Source organism: Taeniopygia guttata, chromosome Z (genome assembly GCF_048771995.1).
Source record: "Taeniopygia guttata chromosome Z, bTaeGut7.mat, whole genome shotgun sequence".
Classification (NCBI taxonomy): Eukaryota; Metazoa; Chordata; class Aves; order Passeriformes; family Estrildidae; genus Taeniopygia; species Taeniopygia guttata.
Genome location: NC_133063.1, coordinates 10,683,885 through 10,701,984, shown reverse-complemented (window position 1 = coordinate 10,701,984; position 18,100 = coordinate 10,683,885). Strand labels below are relative to the sequence as shown.

At 45.2% G+C, this 18,100-nt stretch overlaps 1 protein-coding gene across 1 annotated transcript; it reads left to right on the top strand.

Moving 5' to 3' along the window:
- Window positions 1-216: 216 nt before the first annotated feature.
- Window positions 217-4,278, top strand: LOC115491039 (serine/threonine-protein kinase PAK 3-like). Its single transcript, XM_072922337.1, has 8 exons — window positions 217-278; window positions 405-453; window positions 932-1,044; window positions 1,560-1,676; window positions 2,327-2,427; window positions 2,855-3,051; window positions 3,653-3,790; window positions 4,189-4,278. Exons 1-8 carry the CDS (start codon window positions 217-219, stop codon window positions 4,276-4,278), a joined length of 867 nt encoding a protein of 288 aa, XP_072778438.1.
- Window positions 4,279-18,100: the final 13,822 nt, after the last annotated feature.

The following is an 18,100-nucleotide window of genomic DNA, read 5'->3' as shown; positions in this document are numbered from 1 at the left end:
GTTTAGACTTCTAGTTTTGGACAGGCCATCTGTGCTGCAGGGCTGCTTGTCCTGCTGCTGTTGTTTTTTAGGTGGTGGCGGTGTGGTGGTGTTGTTGTTTCCTGAGGGAGTGAGTTGAAAGGGCGCAGTGTCCCAGAGAGTGGGGCTGCCTTTCTGATCTGCTGCAGGGTGGGATCTCTTTTGAAGGGAGCATCTTTCCTTGGGATTTTTACAGAGATGCTGGTGAGCGAGGGAGATCCTGAGGCTAAATACACAGAACTGGAAACAATTGGCAGAGGGTGAGTGCATCCACAGTTCCTTCCATTTACTGTTTGTCCCTGGACTTTTTTCCTCTTGTACTGCGGATTCCGGCACTTGCAGGGACTAAACGACTTCTTCTTTCTCTGCGGCCGTTTTGTTTCTAGGGGTTTTGGCACGGTGTGCATGGCAGTGGAGACTGCCACAGGAGAAGAGGTAAGCGTCAAGCAGCGCCACAGCTTCTGCAGAACTGTTTTAGGACAGCATTTGATCTGTCATGTCTGGAAGAGTTTGCTTTGTTGCTGTGAAAGGGAGAATGCCAGTGGAATGATCAAGCCCCCTGGAGGTTGTCCAGCAGTTTTGCTCCATTTTTCTGGCAGAAATTGACTTTCTGCTTGCAAGAGGTGTGTGAATGAAAATGGGGATGATCAAGTAAAGCCATGGGGGAAGTCTGTGGGAACGGTGAGTGTTGTTAGAGCTTTGAGGTGGACAGCATAGACCATGTTTCTGCCAGGTTTCCAAGGCAAAGGCTATCTGGCTCTTTGTCCTGGGAGGTGCCCAAGCAAGCGGTCTGATGTCCAGCCACAAGGCAGCTTGGCCCAGCCCAGCTCTGTCACCCCATCAGCACTGTCTCTGTGTTCCCCTGGTGGTTCTGTGCCACCAACTTTGGTTCATGTTTTCCATGTTGTTTTAGGTGGCCATAAAGAAAATTAGTCTCCTGGAAGAGAGCAACAGCGAGGTGTGCCTGAATGAAATCCAGATCATGCGTGGCAATAAGAATGCCAATCTTGTGACCTTTGTAGACAGGTGAGTGGTTCTGCTGTTCTGCCATGAAAGGTCATTCACATCCTGCAAGCCAGAAGTTCAACCACTCCTTTGGTGGCTGGCAGAGGATGGAGCTGTTAATTCCTGCTTCTGGGCTGATCTACAGCATCCTGGGAGGAGATTGCATTGGGGCTGCATTCATCTTTGCTGGCATACCTAGTTTGAAGTGTGCTTTCAAAGACCAGCTTTGGCCCTGTCTCACTGAGCCAACAGCCTCAAAGTTCCTGTCCTCTCTCCACATGGTTTCATTTGTTTTGGCATTTGATTTTTTCCCACAGGTCTCCAGTGCTGACAAAGCACTGTAGATTGTATTTCCCTTGGCCTGTTGCATTGGTGTGGATACCAAGCAGCCTTTAGACTGCATAGAGTTCAAGCCCTGTAGAGCATTGTGAATGACTATTCCTCCTGTCTTCCTCTGAGAGAGACACAGGAGCAAGAATCCATCAGGTCATGTAAGTGCACACCTTCATCTCCAGGCTGTTGTTTCCTCCTTTCAGCTACCTGGTGGATGAGGAACTCTGGCTGGTGATGGAATACATGGACGGAGGTTCTTTACACGATGTCATTAGGGAGACTCATATGGCAGAAGGAGAGATAGCAGCTGTCTCTCGGGAGGTAAGGGATGGCGCTTGTTTCTTCCCATGGCTTGGTCGGGATGGGCCTTCCAAATGGGTGATAAGGAGAGGAGAGATTTCCCCTTCCAAGCTTCCTTTCTGCATTTCTCTTCTGCTTGGCAGTAGCAAGAGCAGATGAAGTGCCTGCCAATGTGCCTGCCCTTCTTCTAGTGTGTTTGTGTTTGCCTCTCTAAAGCTTTGCCTGGAGCCTGTGAGTGCTGCATTCCTTCCCCACAAGAGCAAAGTGGCTGGTGGCACCATGTTGAGCAAGTGGCAAAGACAAAGAGATCCTCACAGGACTCTCACAGAGCTCAGCCTCAAAGGAGAGCCTTGCACCCCAAGTGGTGTTTGCAAAAGCAGACACTGTTGTCTGGCTGCAGAGAGTACAGGCACTGCAGCAGTGCACCTTGAGTCTGTGTTTGCAGGGCACTGGCCAGAGCAACAATTGCCCTTTCCCTTTCAAAAGCAAACAGCCACGCCCTTAGAAAAGCTCTGCTGTCCTCGTGTTGGAGCAGCCAGCTCTGCTGCCTTTGCCAGCAGCCTGGCCTGCCCTGGCTCCGCATCCCCCAGGAAGTCAGTCTTGCAGCTGTGCCACTGCCCTGCTTGTGGGACGCAATCCACTCAGGCTCGTGTTTCTTTTTCCTCTCTCGGTGCCTGCAAGGCCTGGATTTCCTTCACTCCAAGCAAGTGATCCACCGAGACATCAAAAGCCACAACATTCTCCTGGGCTTGGACGGCTCTGTCAAGTTGGGTGGGTGTTGCTGGCCAGGCTCAGCCGTGGCGGGCTGCGGTGTGGGGCTGCCTTTGGGTGCTGCCGCTTCCCTGGTGCCTGTGGCAGTGCAGGCTGCCCTGCTGCGAGCGCAGAGCACAGCCACAAGGTGCAGGGAGCTGTAGCTGGGCAGAAGGGGTCAGGAGTGCCTTTGGCTTGTGTGTGTCCCTTCCCCAGCAAGGCAGCAGCAGTCTAATAGCTTCAGGGGACTAAAAGCCACTGCCTGAAGTCGGGGGCTTTTGCAAAGTGGCCAATTGCGTATTTCCTCAGCTGCAGGCTCGAGGAATGGCAGCATGCCCCTGGTACAGCTGGATTCCACGCTGCCTTCTTAGACATTGATTCAGTGGGGAATTCTTTTCTTTGCTTTCCTTTTTCACGCTGGTTTCATCTGAGTGTTTTTTCTCCTCAGCTGATTTTGGCCTTGCTGCTCAGCTCACCTCTGAGCAGAGCAAACGGAGATCAGCTGTTGGGACTACTCACTGGATGGCACCAGAAATTTTCACAAGGAAGCCCTACGGCCCCAAAGTGGACATCTGGTCCTTTGGCATTGTGGGGATCGAGATGGTGGAAGGAGCACCTCCTTACCTGATGAACACCTCCCGCACGGTACGCTGCAACTACCCTCAGATGCTCCTGTCACTCTGACTAAATCTACTCCCATTCTGCTGCCTGGGAAGCTTGCTAACACCTGACAATGATAGGTGCCAGGCTGCATAGTCTCTTATGCTTCTTGCCCAGATTATCCCCTTGGCATTTCATCATGAATAGCACAAGAAAATCACTATGCCTTTTCCTTGGTGGAAGCTTTGCCTAAGAGAGCAGTGAGCAGCTTTACCTAAAGGAGCAGTGAGCTGCAATTTATGGGAGGAATCCTTGGAAATAGTAAAGTTAGATTAAAGTCTGTCTTCCACCTCGCCTGTAGAGCTGGTGTCAGTGCTGAGAGAAGCAAAGTGTGCTGCTGCTGATGGAGTTGCTCCTAATTCCATCAGCCAATGAAATCAGGGATCAAGGCAAGAGCCTTTGCATGTTGGACTGGCTACGGCTGCCTCTGGCTTTGGGTTCTTTTAGTAGGGGTAGGAAAGGTATCTCCCTCCCTCTGGCAGGGAGTAAAGAGCCACTGGGGAGTGGAGCTTGTCCAGTGGGGTCTGTGTGAGCAGTTTGGCGTGTGAAGGAGACAGGTGGAGCGTGGCATTTCCTTCTTCTCCAGGTTCAGCAGCTGATAAGCACCAGGGGCACCCCGAAGCTGCAGAAGCCCAGGCAACAGTCGGCTTGGCTGCGAGACTTTCTGTGCTGCTGCCTGGAGACGGACGAGGACAGGCGCTGGTCTGCCCAGGAACTTCTGCAGGTAAAAGGCAAAGCGGCTGCCGGGTGCGCCGGCCGCCCGCTGCCAGGGGCTCCTCGTCTGCTCAAGTCCAAGGCGGCAGATGGGCCCTGCTCCTGAGAATCTCCAGTCTGGGGGCTTTTCAAAGGAAAACAGAGGAGAATCCTGGCCTGGAATGGGTTGGAAGGAGCCTTTCCAGGTCACCTAGACCAAATCTCATTCAGCTGAAGCCATCTGGGTTAATGGATTTGAATGGATTTGTGGGATTGGGAGCCATGTTTGGCTCATGTAGCATGGTCCTGGATGTGGAGACCAAGGTGCACAGAATGCTCTCCTTTGTGTATCTTTCTGCTTGCCAGAGAAAGCCAGTTTCAGCCTGTGAGGTCAGTAGAAATTAATGTCTTCTTTTTCTCTTTGGGCAGCATCCTTTTGTAACCTCAGCCAAGCCGACCTCCAGCCTGACGCCTCTGATCATGGCAACGCAGCAGTTTATGGCCGACAGGAGATACTAGCCCTGCAAGAGGCCATTGGTGTTTTTTGTAGTTTCTAGTTTCTGGTTTATAGCTCCTAGTTCGTAGTTTCTTTAGACTGGTAGTCAAAATAAATAAGACAATACATGTTATAAAAAGAAGAGCCTAAAAGTTATGCTAACGTGGTTATAGAATTATCCTCTGTTAGAATGTTGTTATTACTGTTAATCACTTCCCTGCATTCATTCCTTGTTAGAAATCCTTCTCTGTTAGATTCTGTTTCACTGTGCTGCCGGCTGCTGCTTCCTAGAAAATGGCATCTGGGCCTGTCAGGGGGAGTTGACATCAGAGACAGTATGCAAGTACAGGAACTCTTCAGAAACTATGCTAGAATCACCTAGAACTATGAGTCTTCACAAAATTATACACCAGGACACTTGCAGAAGAGTGAGCATCTAACCCTAGTACCTAGAGAGATGCTTTTAATCTGTCACTCTAACCACTAGACACCTCAAACAGTATGAGGACCCTAGACCATAGCACAGACCGTGAGAAGAAGGGGAAGAATCCTGCCGCTCCTGTGAGGATGGATTCCCCAGCTCTGCCTGCACGTGAAGCGGACAAAGCTGAATTCCTCCTCCTCAGCGTCCCTCCAGGAAGCAGCAGCTGGCATGTGCACAGCCTGTTGGGCTCCCACCTGAGCTGATCTCACTAAAAAAAGGCATTTTAAAGGAGAATCATCTCCTGCCCATTTATTACAATATGTAAGACCTTCACTGTGTTGGAAGCCTCCCGTTGTTCTCACCCTCTGAATAAGCTCTAAATTTGCTTCTGAATGGACAGGTGTTTCTTAAATGTAGGAAGAGCCATAGTAGGGGTTTGTGGCATGGATTGTAAGCGGGCAAAGGACTTCTGCCTTTGGTGCCTCCAGGCCAAAACCTCTAGTGGAGAGACAGGCTGGCAGCAGTGACTAGAGGAGCAGAGTGGGGCAAAATGGAGCAGAGCAGTGGTGGCAGTGCAGGGCATGCTGCTGTGGCTGTGGTTGTGTTGCAGCTCTTGGGAAAGGTTGGGAGTGTCTGTGCTGCTGTGGGCAGAGGGGGAGGGAGCCGGACTTCTCCACAGGCTCATGCGCAGGTGTGACTCCACTTCTGGGAAGGCTTGCATGGTCCCTCAAGCCTTCCTCTGACCTTGAGCGAAGTCTTGGTAGGCTCTTGCTCCAAGAGTCCCTCTCAGAGCTGGGGCAAAGGCTCCAGGCCAACCCTCTTGCAAGGCAGATGCCAACCCCTGCAGCCACTGTACTCCAAAGGAGCTTGGTGCCAGCCCCTGGTGCTTCTCTAGGGGAACTGAGCACCCTCCCCACGGCACACTGCCTGCATGGCACTGGGCTGGGAACCACTTACCCAGGTGTGGGCAATCCCTCCTACCTAGGGTGAGGAACAGCCCTGTGATGTCCACTCTTTTCACAGGCCGGAGCTCAGAGATCTAATGCAGCTCCTCATTGACTCTGGAGGCAGGCGATCTGAGCACCATTGGTTCCAGCATGGTGTCCACAGCCCTCAGGGTCTGCAAGGACAATAGAGAGTGACAGCAGTGATTTTGCTGTTCCTCCTCACCCTGGAAGACTCAGCTGAACTCTCAGGGATAAGACAGGATGTACATCCTGCCCAGGAGAGAGACATGGGCAGAGAGTTTGCTGACTACATATAAATAGAAAAATATCAATTTCAGTCAAAAAATTTAATTTATTGCAGATTGCTATAACTGTACGGCCTATGTCTAAGCATGCAAATATCAGTATATCTATCTAAATAACCATATACCTCTAACTGTGTAAGTACAACAACATAATACATCTATAAGTGTAACTATACAGAGAGGGATCCCAGGTCTATTTTCACAGGCTTTCCCTTGGTAGCTTCCTCTTATGCAGAGCCTTTCTGGAAAGGTACAGCAGATGGACATCTAGGAAGCAAAGGGAACACTGAGTCAACACTGGAACTAGTTTATGTCTCCCCTGGCAGCACATCTAGCAATTCTACTTTTACCAGAGACTATAAAACATGGTCCAAAAGGCAGGTTCTCCCTTGGAAATTTGAAGCCTGCTGTTTAAAGAATAGGAATGCTTCCAAGTTTTCAAAACTTTAAGGTTTTGAAGTATCCTGAAAAAAGCTGCAACACTAGCACTGTAAAAGGCACCCACAAGAACTTTGAACAGAGACATTCACATTTCATGAAAAGAACTCCAGCTTGTTTATTCTCTGTACTGAAAAGAGACCTCACTCCTCACTTAAATGGTAGAAACTGATGGGCATTGTGAGATGAGTTATTAACTAACATTGTTACCTGGGACAGAGAAACTACCCTGTGAAGTGAGTAACCGCTTCTTCAACTCTTCCGTCAGCTCTTGGATGAACTACTCTCATCTCCCCTTTCTGTAGAAGTCAGACTCAGAGTAGCTGTCTCAGTCATCTCCAAAAACATGTAGACTCTCTTCTTACCAGGGTCCTTTGGTTTAAGGGCACTGTTCCTACATCTCATGCTTTGTCAAGTGAAGCTCTCTCTTCCACCACAATGTTCACAGGCTCACTTCCTGAAGACACACACTGACCCAAAATATTCTTCTTGAAAGAATAAAAGTAAAAAGAAAAAAGAAGCAAACCCAATGATCACTTGCTATTTTCTTGTAATCATTTTTGGGACACAGTAATAACTGTTCTTCCCCACCCTGGAAGGACATGTAACACAAGATTAACACTGTTAACATGGTTAACATGGCCAGCCTTTTAAATTCAGACATTTGACAAATGGAAACTCAAACTCTTACAAAATACCTATTAATCAAAACACAGAATCAAAAAAAACCCCAGAATACAGCAAGTAAGAATACATGTCCTCGCAGTCTGAGCTTTGCCCTTGCTTGTGACACTAGCTGTAAGAAACAAGGAGAAACCCAGAGGGAGAAATCAAGGTGCCTTCCTAGTTACCACTAGACTTACATGTATGTTATTACTGAGAGATCTTGCTCAAACCACTGCACAGGTCTGTGTGGTGCAAAACTACATTCATAAGCCATAAATTTCTGGCTGTGAATCTCACTCACCTTGTACAATTACTAGGTCTAATTACAAATTAATAATTTAATAATTATTAAATGATAACATGTGGCTTGCTTTTTGGAGCTCTTCTCTCTCGCTCCATATGTATTTTGTAGGCAACCATTTACTGCACGGGTATGTTTCCATTATTACGTGGCAAAAGTTTATAGGATTAAAAAAACTTTATAAAGCTAGACAACCTAGTTAGGTTTCTGTTCCACTAAGCAAGTAAAGGCCTGAAGTTAAGTACCTGGAATTTAACTTTAGACAGAAAGATATTCTCATTATCACTTGTTAAAGAATGTAAGTCTCTTCTGCAAATGGCTAGCCATCAGTATCTTGAAGATGAATGATTGTTTAGAGCCTGAAAGATTTCCTTCTATTAAGGAAGAGAAGGCTTTTGAAAACTGGTACGTGTGAATGTACAGAAGACAAAAGGGCATCACACTGAGTAAAAGGAAATGGATAGTTCCAAAAGATCACACTCCGCACCTTTAGTCTGCTCTTACTCAAATATTTCAAGGACAATGCCTGTGTATATTAATAGAAATAGGCATTTTTTGATGGAGCCGTAAAAAAATATGCAAAAAGGCTGCGTCAATACAGGAGCTAAACAGCCAGAGAAGTCAGGAAAGAGCCAAGAGTTAAAGAAAGGACATTTTTAATCAAAATAATGAAGCTGTCAAACCAAAGGCCAAGTAGTCCCTGAACTACTCTTCAACACAGAACAAGCTGCAAATCTTTAACCACTTCACATCCAGGATCAACAATAACCTTCTCATCATACACATAACTTATGAGGACTCAAAACCAAGACACCTTGACACGCTTAATCCCTCTATTCCTAAGGATGAAATCTGGGCTGTAATTGCCAAAGCCTTCAACAATGGAAAATATGCACTTCTCGAAACGCTGCTGAAAAGCTGTCAAAACTGGTAAAGTTCGAAGTGCAGGCAAGGTAATTCACTTAGTGGACACTGAGGAGGAAGTCCTGCCACCTCTGTGTGTGTGCTGGCACAAGGACATGCTCCTCTCTACCCAGCACTGAACAGAACAGCCTTGTCCAGGCTGGAGCTTTGTAAGGGATACACTAGAATATACATCTTTCTGAAAGACAGCCAAGAGGAAGATGACTAATCATTGCAACACAGACAGCACACTAGTGGCAAGTTTGCACCAGCTGAGGATTTCCCATGTAGAAACTTAATTGAAAGCATCAGGATACTGAGAGGACAAAATAAAAAAAAGAGTAGCTTCAACACATACACGAACATGGCATTTCAAGTGCCTACATAATAGGCAGGTCTCATGCAGCAGCAAGAGATGCAGCCAACCTTTTTCTTTTCCTTTGTGTTCAAAGCAAAAGGAGAGAGTGCATTTGGTGCTCTAATAGAATGACCTCTCGCATGTCCCTCTCTGCACATGAGACTTACAGTTTTCTATACAAGAAGGACCAGAGGTTGAGCAAAGGACAGTCACAACTTGTCAGGTGCCATAAAATATGGGCATGCTTTGTACCAACCAAATGTTTAAAAATTGTATTTTCCATAGAAGACATAAAATTAGTAACTCCATCTAACCATTTCCCTGGGTTTTCAACAAAAATGTTTGCCTTCTGTGGGAATTCTCAAAATACGCCTTAGGATTAAAAACATAACCAAAAAAGTTTCCACTTCATCTACGTGCATGAATCTACAGTGTGCATTTTTCCTTTGAAAATGAGCACCTGAATCTGGCCAACCCAAGCAATGGTCTCATGCTCCAGAATGAGGGATAGTTTAGATTCACTTCTCTTTTTAAAATTTTGCTTTTAATAAACAAGCACTTAACTAAAGATGCTTTTACCTCTCAGGCATATGATGGCACTGAAAAGCTTTCAGTGCACACCCCAGGATCGCCATTGAATAGAGTCGCCTCCAAAGAGGCAGCCAGTTCAGGGTGGGACAAAGGAACAACCTCCTTGTGAAACACTAATTTTGAAGAATTAAGAATCTTAGGAAAGGTAAGATAATAGTTAAATTAGATGTTGCTGAGTTAGTGGAAGTAGATAAATAGACTTTGTTCATAGTTAACAGTAGCCAGATCCATTAACTCATTGCTTGTCAACTTTATGTTTGGGTAGCTGTGCTTATCATGAGAAACAGAATGTGATAAACAGATTTCAGGGACACAAAAACAGATGCAGACTTCCCATACTCTAGGAATCCATTAAACACAAGAAAACCAAGGGTTCATTTGTCATATATGCATGGGAAGGGTAGAAAGGTCAGAACAAGGAAGACTTATTTTACTTCTTCTTTTGGAGACCCCTCCCCAGAATGGACCCCTGACTCATTTCAGGGAACAAAACTACGCATGCTTAATAGCCTTTTTGCCAGTTAGCATACGAAGCGGAGCAGAGGAAGTGACAGGAATATGAATATGCATTCATATTTTGTGTATTCAAGACTTCTGTAAATAAAAAGGCTTTGTAATACCTGTGATTTTTGCAGTGCGCATTAGGGAATTATCCCACATACTGCCCAGCCATTCTAATAAACATACACTTTTTAGCTTTAAACTGTTAGAGAGTTTTTGTCCGTCTCAGTCGGATATCGATATTAGATCAATATTCATATTTTAGTAAATCACTCAAGTGCCTGAAACCTCGAGGTCAGCCGGGGCGGGGCTGATGGCAGTGGGGGAAGCTCCTCCATCGTGCACAGTCGGTGACAGCGGCGACACACGAGGGGGAGCGCCAAGCCCCAGCGGCCGTGGCGCGAGAGCCGCGCCGGCCCCACCCCTCTGTCCCTCAGACAGGTGGGGTGACCCTACAATGAACCTCTGGGATGTCGATGAGCTCACCAGCCATGGAAAATTTAGAACTGAACCATTCAGGCTGCAAGTCACCTCACAAGATCTCCCCTTCAGCCTCCTGCTCAAAGTGTGGCCATTCATTGGGTCAGACTAGGCTGTCTGGCCCTTTACCAGTTAAAGGATGCAATACCTCTTTGGACTCTCACTCCACCATGTTGTAATAAGCTTTTCCTTATTTCCAGCCCAAGCCTCTGTAGCTTCAGCTGATGCCACCTTCTCTTTTCTCCTGTGAGCCACGTCTGTGAACAGCATGGCCTCAGCCCATGATCCCATCCCATAGCCTCAAGGTGCTTTCAGAAACCTTACAGCCACCTCTGCTCCAGAGTGAACCAGTCCTGGATCCATGGCCTCACCTATCAGAGGCAATGCCTCAGCCTCACTCTTATGGAGGCCTTCCCTGAATTTTGCCAATTTGCATCTTGACTTGTGGATCAGGACCTGGATGCAGGATCCATTTGTGCTGTGACATGTGCAGCAGAAGTGATAATCCCTTTTGTCCTTGCTGAATGTGATAGGATTCCTTTTAGCTCATTCTCCCCCCAGTTCTGCTACCTGTGGATGGCAGCCCTGCTGTTGTACATAATGACAGCCTCCTGTGGGAGGGGGTGTGGTTGGTGACCTCCCTGCATTGCCATGGGAGGCCACAGATGTGTAGTTTTCCCGCCTCCCGTGTTGTCAGTTATCTGTTCTCCCTTCCCCTAGTTTACGTCAATCATTTTGTACTCCTTCCCTTTGTTCGGGAAAGTTCTCGGTTCTTTGTACCCCCATTGGTCCTTCCCAGAAACCACTCCTTCCCTCTATCCCAGTTGGCTGTTGCCGTGTCACTCCTGCTTGACTCCACCCTCATACCCTCACCCGGTTGGATGCTCTGTACCCTGACCCTCCTTCCCTGTTACAGTTATAAACCCTGCCCCGCCCTGGTTCGGGGCTCTCAGCGCTGGCTCGCCCTCTGAGTGGCTGCGTCCCTTCACCTCCCTCGCCTTCCCTCACCTAAGCCCTCAGAATAAAGCCGCCTGAGAGACTCTCGCCTGGTGGAAGACTCGTCTCTTTATTACCAACATCGCGTGCCCGAAGCCCCCGACTCAGTCGGAGTGACCGAGGCTCGCTTCAGCCTCCTTCTTCTCCTCCTCCTCTTCCCTAGTTTACCATCATCTGCCAGTGTCACGGTGGTTCTTCTTTGCTTTGCCCATTGCTCACAAGTTAAACAGGAAACATCCCAGGTTAGACCCCTGCTGGATCGCACTCATTGCTAGATATTTCCTTCATTGTTTTGCTGTCAGGAATCATTCTTGGTTTATGCATTTCTGCAGCACCTGGGAAAGCAATACCTTTCCTCACCCTGCAGGAAACTTTAAATAATTGGATTTGCACTTATAACAAGGTTTTTGGTTTACAGTTGGATTTGATCTTAAGGGTATTTTCCAATGCAAATAATTCAATACTGCCATATCCTGGAGTGAGGAATATCAAGGGATTCATTCAGGGTGATGAGCAGCTCTTGCCTTTGTGCCATGCTGTAAAGTATGCCTGCACAAGCCCTTGTCTGTCTACTGAATACAATCACAGTTCTACACATTGTTTTAGCATGTGTTTGACATGCTAAACATGTCAAATGTGAACATTCAATGTGAACATTTGAATGCTCACTCCATTAACTTTTCTGTAGTAGGCTGCAGCTTGGTAGCTCTCTTTGTATCTAAATGTCCTAGCAGATGGGCATTGGATTTAACTGTCCTTCTTGTGTTTGTACCATGATAAATATCCACACCTGGCAACACTGAGTTGGTATCTGTTGTTTATATTCACATGTAAGAAAAAGGGCACGCTGAGAAAGCTTGTGTTAATGTGATATTGCATGTGACACAGAAAATTAAGAGTCATTTACTAATTAACAAAAAGCAAATAAATATTTCACTAGGCACGCCTAGAATAGCCCTGGAAAAGACACAAGACATATTTATTTTGAATTTTTTATTCTGTAATACTCTGTACCACTTGTATATGTAAGAGAGAAGGATACTACCAGCAAGTAAAACTGGCAAAAGAGAAAAATGTTCCTTTTTAACTTCTTATTTACAGATGAACAAGTTGTAATCAGTTTTCTCAGGGAACATTCTACTGACATTCTACAGAGCATGATGTTGGATTACAGTTTTCTTCTAGTGAATAAGGAAAGCTAATCTAGCAATGCTAGACAGATCTGTGTCAGATTCTTTTTATGGCTTACAGGTATTTTCTCCCCAATATTTTGTGACTTTCTTTTCCTTCTTTACACTACTAAATAAATAACAAAATGTGGTTTAAATTTGATCTTCCAGCAATTTCTAACAAAAGACAGATATATACCCTGAGGATATGAAAGCCTGGAGGATAAATTATGTATTTCCTGCTAGTCTGGTAGGGCAAGTGGTGAGTAGTATCTCAATCTACTTGTGTTAACCACTTCCAACATGTTGATTGCCAACAGCAGCAAGTCCAGTTGTGTGGAGAAACAGATACTACAAGGCTCAAAGCCAAACTGCTGATACCTCGTTAGCATGACCAGTGACTCTGCCTTATTTTATCAGAGACTCTGATTGTTTACAGTCATCAAAGGTCAGATGAAGAATTTTTATACTTCTGTTTTGGTTATTGCAATTCAAAAGACCATGAAAGTGGCAAGATCTCTAAGGAAGTTCTGCCTTCACAGAATCATTTGCAGTTATTTTCAGCTTAGACAATATTCCAGTGCACATGGGGTTGCATGCACGAAACTCCAAGGAAAAAAATCCCTCTTACTTACTTGAAACAAGGAATTTTTTTTTCCCATTGTCTTACATTCCTACAGAGCCATGAAATGCAAGGACTTTTGAACCTATTTTGAGCCTAATAATTCATTTTATACACCGAACTTCTTAAATCATTGCTTCAATACACATCTGTCACATGCTATTGACTTTGCTGCTACCATTGCTGTTCTTTCAAGTGATGAATCTTGTTCCACAAGCCTGGCAAGATGAAAATCCATTTCAGAGTCTCCAACAGGGAGTTAATTTATCATTACTTCAGTAAGCACTCTTTGCTGCATAGCGCATTAATTCTCTCTCCTGGTCCTCCTTATCAGAGGTGTGGGGGCTTTCCTGAAATATGGTTTATTTGATTAAATACTGCTAATTTTCCTTCATGATGAAGGGCAACTGAGATGGTATTGTCCAATTTTTATGCTATTTCCTTTTAGGTCTAGCCATTGTATCCTGTAAATTACATATACAACTAACATATGTATTTATTTTCTTTACATTTCTAATGGCCAAGCATCCTAGGGTTAATATAAAATTGTATTAAATTTGTATGTTACATAAAGGCAGCTTTTTATGTCTGTCAATTCATCTGTCCAGATATCTAGCTACCTACCTACCCACCTACTCAACTACCCAACTCTCTCTAAAGTTTGAGAATAGCTTTTGTAGTAATCATCTCCCTTTACACTAATTCTCAGATATAAACCCAAGCATGCATTTACTGAAAAACACCAGTTGAGCTCTAATTTATACTGTCCACCTGGTCCAGTTGAATTGTGAGCTTAAAAAAAAAAATTGCAGCCTAGATTGAAGCAGAGCAAAAGACTTCTTTTGTTGTTGGGTTTCTTTTATCAGAAAAGGTAGATTTTGTATTTTTTCTTGTTGTTCTAATTCTCTGCTTCCAGTGAAAGTGGAGAACAAAGGAAGTGGAAGAGATACACCCAAAGACCCATCCTTCTCATGTGGAAATGAGTTTAGAATGGTTTGGCAAAGACCTCTGTGAATGGAGCCAGGTTGTGGATCTGACTCTCCAGTTGAATATCTATTCTTTCAGGTCATTATTTTTTGGAGTTTGCCTTTCTCTGCACATCGTGCTCCACGATCAGCCAAGAGCTCCCAGGACTCCAGGGCCATTTCCACAGTACTTCCTCATACAGGAAATCCTGCTGCAGCTGTGGTGATTGAAAAGCTTTTGAACAAACACTGGGATGTGCTACCAGAGGTATCAGAAGTGAAAGACTGACCAGGCATTCATCACATGAGAAGAGGAAAACTCTTAGTGCCTAGCACAATTTCTGCCTAAGACATTAATGCAAAATGTACAGTTTGATGATATGCAGTCAGAGGACTGGTACAGCCTGAAGGTACAACCAGTTAGAGTTCATTCAATCAGTGGGAGGGAAAAGACCTATGCATTAATGTAGAATGTGCTATAATCTGCATTAACGTAGATGCACTCTGATCTATGTTAGTGTAGACCACTATAAAAAGAGGGCAGGAGGAAAAGGAAATGTGCATCAAACTGGGGAGTGGAAGAGGAGGTAGTACCAGAAGCACTCTTCCTAAGGATGTTAATTATACATTTTGCAGATATGTTTCAAAAAACTAAACAAGAAAACCAAAACCAACCAATCAACCAAGAAAACCCCAAAACCCAGCAAAAAATTGAAGTGTTGTTCTTTAAAACTTTGTAAACTGTTTTTGGACACATTAAGTTTGTATTTTGGGTGATCAGTTTGTTGGAGAGCAGAAAGAAGTTAATACAGACAGTTGAAGGAGGAAGGAGAAGTAATAACATTTAGCTCATTGCCTTTTTGTTTATCATATTCATACAGTGTCTAGGACAGCTCATTCTGACCAGAGAAAAGGTTGGCTGATGGAGCACAGTGGGGAAGTTGCAGATTTGCCACTTCCTCGCAGCAAGCAGCAAGCTCAGTGACTGAACAGGCAGTTGCTGTCCTGCTGCATGTTCCTGTGCTGGCTCCCAGACCTAGTGTGTGCTGTATACCTCACAAACATCTCATGAGATGCCTTCTGAGAATGACTCAGCCCACAAGAACCTGGGTGGCAAAAATTTCTCTCAGGAGGACGAAGGGGCCAACCAGCAGACACTCATCCAGGTGAAGTGGTAGTGGTCTTCTGTGATGGAGTGAACACACTCATGGATAAGGGAAAAGCTACAGATCTGGGGCAATATTCCCCACAACATCCTTTGCTCTAAATGGGAGAGAAGTGGGTTTGATGGAACTATTCAATGGAAGTGGAATTGGTTGGACTGGCATATCTAGATGGTAGTAGTCAATGGCTTAATGTCCCTATGGGCCTCAGAGAAAAGTGGTGTTTCTTGGGGGCCCATACTGGAACAAGTGCCATCTTTGCCAAGGACATAAGACAGAGGGATCTAGTGCACCCTCAGCAAAATTGGGGGTGACACCATGTTGCAGAATTTCTGAGAGAGAGAGGGCATGATTTATGTCTGGAATGAGATTTGAGCTACTCCAGCCTAGGCCTCAGATATGGGCCTTGTGAGAACTTGAAAGCGTATAACGCGGTAAGAAAAAGAGCTTGTGGCACAGTTAGAAATTATATTAAGGTGTGGATGTGACGCACACCTTTCTGGGTGTGAATTAGTATAGGTTCATAGTGTGGAGTTTAGTCCACCTTAAGACAAAGACAAACAATGTTAGCTTGCCAATAAGAGTGCCTTTGTAAACCGTAAACTATATTGAAGTGTATATAAACTGCCATCTTCTAACTAATAAACGGAGAACGTTTGATTGACCACATTGGCCTGATCTGTGTTTGTCCTGTCCAGTTTTCTAGTCTTACAAGGTCCCTGGCATTGACACCATGCTGAGCAGGAGGCATATATGAGGAGTGTAATGCCATCAAGAGGGACCTGGACAAGCTCAACAAGCTGGCCCACAGGAACCTCAACAGCTTCAACAAAGCTGGGGTTACAGCTCAGAAAGCCAACTGTGTCCTGAGCTGCATCACCAGCAACGTGGGCAGCAGGTGTGTCTTCACTCTGCTCTGTGAGACACCACCCGGAACATTACATCCAGCTCTGTGTCCTCCCAGCATAGGAAGGACACGGACCTATTAGAGTAAGTGCCGAGGAGGCCACCAAGATGATCAGATGGATGGAATGCCTATGCTATGAGGGACAGGCAAGAGAACTGGGCTTGTTCAGTTTGGAGAAGATAAGGCTCTGGGAGACCTTACAGCCCTTTCCGGTACCTAAAGGGGCTACAAGAGGGCTGGACAGGGACACTACAAAGATCTATAGTGATAGAAGGGGAAATGGCTTCAAACTGAGAGAAGACAGGGTTAGATTAGATGTTAGGAAGAAATTCTTGATTGTGAGGGTGCTGAAGCACTTGCATAGCCTGCCTAAAGAAGCTGCATCTGTCCCTTCCCTAGGAGTGTTCAAGGCCAGGTTGGACAGTGCTTGGACAACCTTGGACAAGGTGGTCCTGTCCACGGCACAGGGGTTGCAACTAGCTGGTCTTTAGTATCCCTGAAATCCCAAAGCATTCTATGATTCTGGGATTTCGGGTAAACCAAGTAGCTTTCCTCATATTGGTGACTCATGCTGTTTACTGCATGTTTCAACCTCCAGGCCAGCAATTCTTCAAAAAACATAAAAACTACATTTCTCTTTCAAAATCTCAAGAGATATTATAAAGCTCCATGCTTCAATTTTTTTTTTTTTTTTACTAGAATAATAAACCATTAGCGTTGTGAATAACAAGATAATAACTTACACAGTCACCTGTTGTGTAGTACCAGGCATAAGAATGTTTTATCTCGTTCTGACTGTTGTAACAGAAAAGCTGTGACTGGAAGAGAGGGTGTTGTGGAGATGGGAAAGCACTGAGCATGACTGAGCCAACATCTCTTTCTGCCTTGAGACTTGTGCTTAGTGCTGCTCTGTGAACTCCCACTCCAGACTCCCTTCCTGGAAAGCACTGAAGGGCTGACTGCACAGGCCTGAAACAGTGGCAAAATCTGTTCTACATAAGAGGTGTGCACCAGGAAAAGTTTAAAAGGAAGTGGATCAGTCCCCCTCTCTCTCTCTGTCTCTTGCACTCCCTCTGTTCACCCCATTTCCAAGTAACAGTTCGCTGACACTATATATATATATATATATATATATATATATATATATATATATATATATATATATATATATAGTTTTTCATGGAAAGTTCCAGAAGCCCTCTGGCCAATCGCCAGCTGTTGATATGCATGGCCACTTCCAATCAGTTCCAGAGTCCTTTACTCTTTGGATAATCTCACCATAAATTGTCTGGGTGTCATCCATTGTGGCTTCTCTTCTCCTGAGGTGTAGGATATGGGAAGGGAAGATATGAGCTTGAGATGCTGTGGGAGGAAAACACTGTAAAAGAAACTACACCCCCTTTTCTGTGCATCAAATTGCTCTTCAGTCGCCTGTTCTAGAAAGTTCATTGGTCTATGCTTGTTCATTGGCCCCTGTAAGTTGTTATCCACCCCCTGTCCCTCCATTTGTTGTTTCCTGATCATCCCATCCTTGCTCCTCCCCTTGTCCCTTCCCTGGCTGGTTCCTCTCTACAGTTACCACTCCTACCCTGTCCTAGTTGTATACCCTAGACCGTCCCTCACTCAGGGTTTTTTTGCTGCCTATGAGCCCTTCAGCCTCTTCTCCTGCCCCTCAATAAACAGAGTTGGAATTTCAAACAGCAAGCTTCTCTCGTCTCACTGGTTGGCCTTCATTACTACATCTGCACCTCGAGCATCTGGTGATTCGCAGGAGATAGCCCCACTGACCAAAGAGATGGCTCTTGGGAAGGCGGCCCTCCAGGTAAAATCTGCCTGAGAGGCTGCACTGAGGCTTCCTGTTGGTTGTTGATTGTCTGATGTGTGACCACTTTACTGCCCATCCCCTCCAGGACAAGCTCCCACAACTCCCCCTTTCTGGTTTTATTTCAAATGAAAGGTAAAACAATCATAGTATAAATAATAACCTTGTCTTAACTAAAAATAACACAATATTTTATAGACTTTAACTAAACTTGAGAATTAAGATAAACCAGTGAGTTCATACTGCAGAGAATAACTAAACAAGAATTAAATACAGTTTTCATTTCC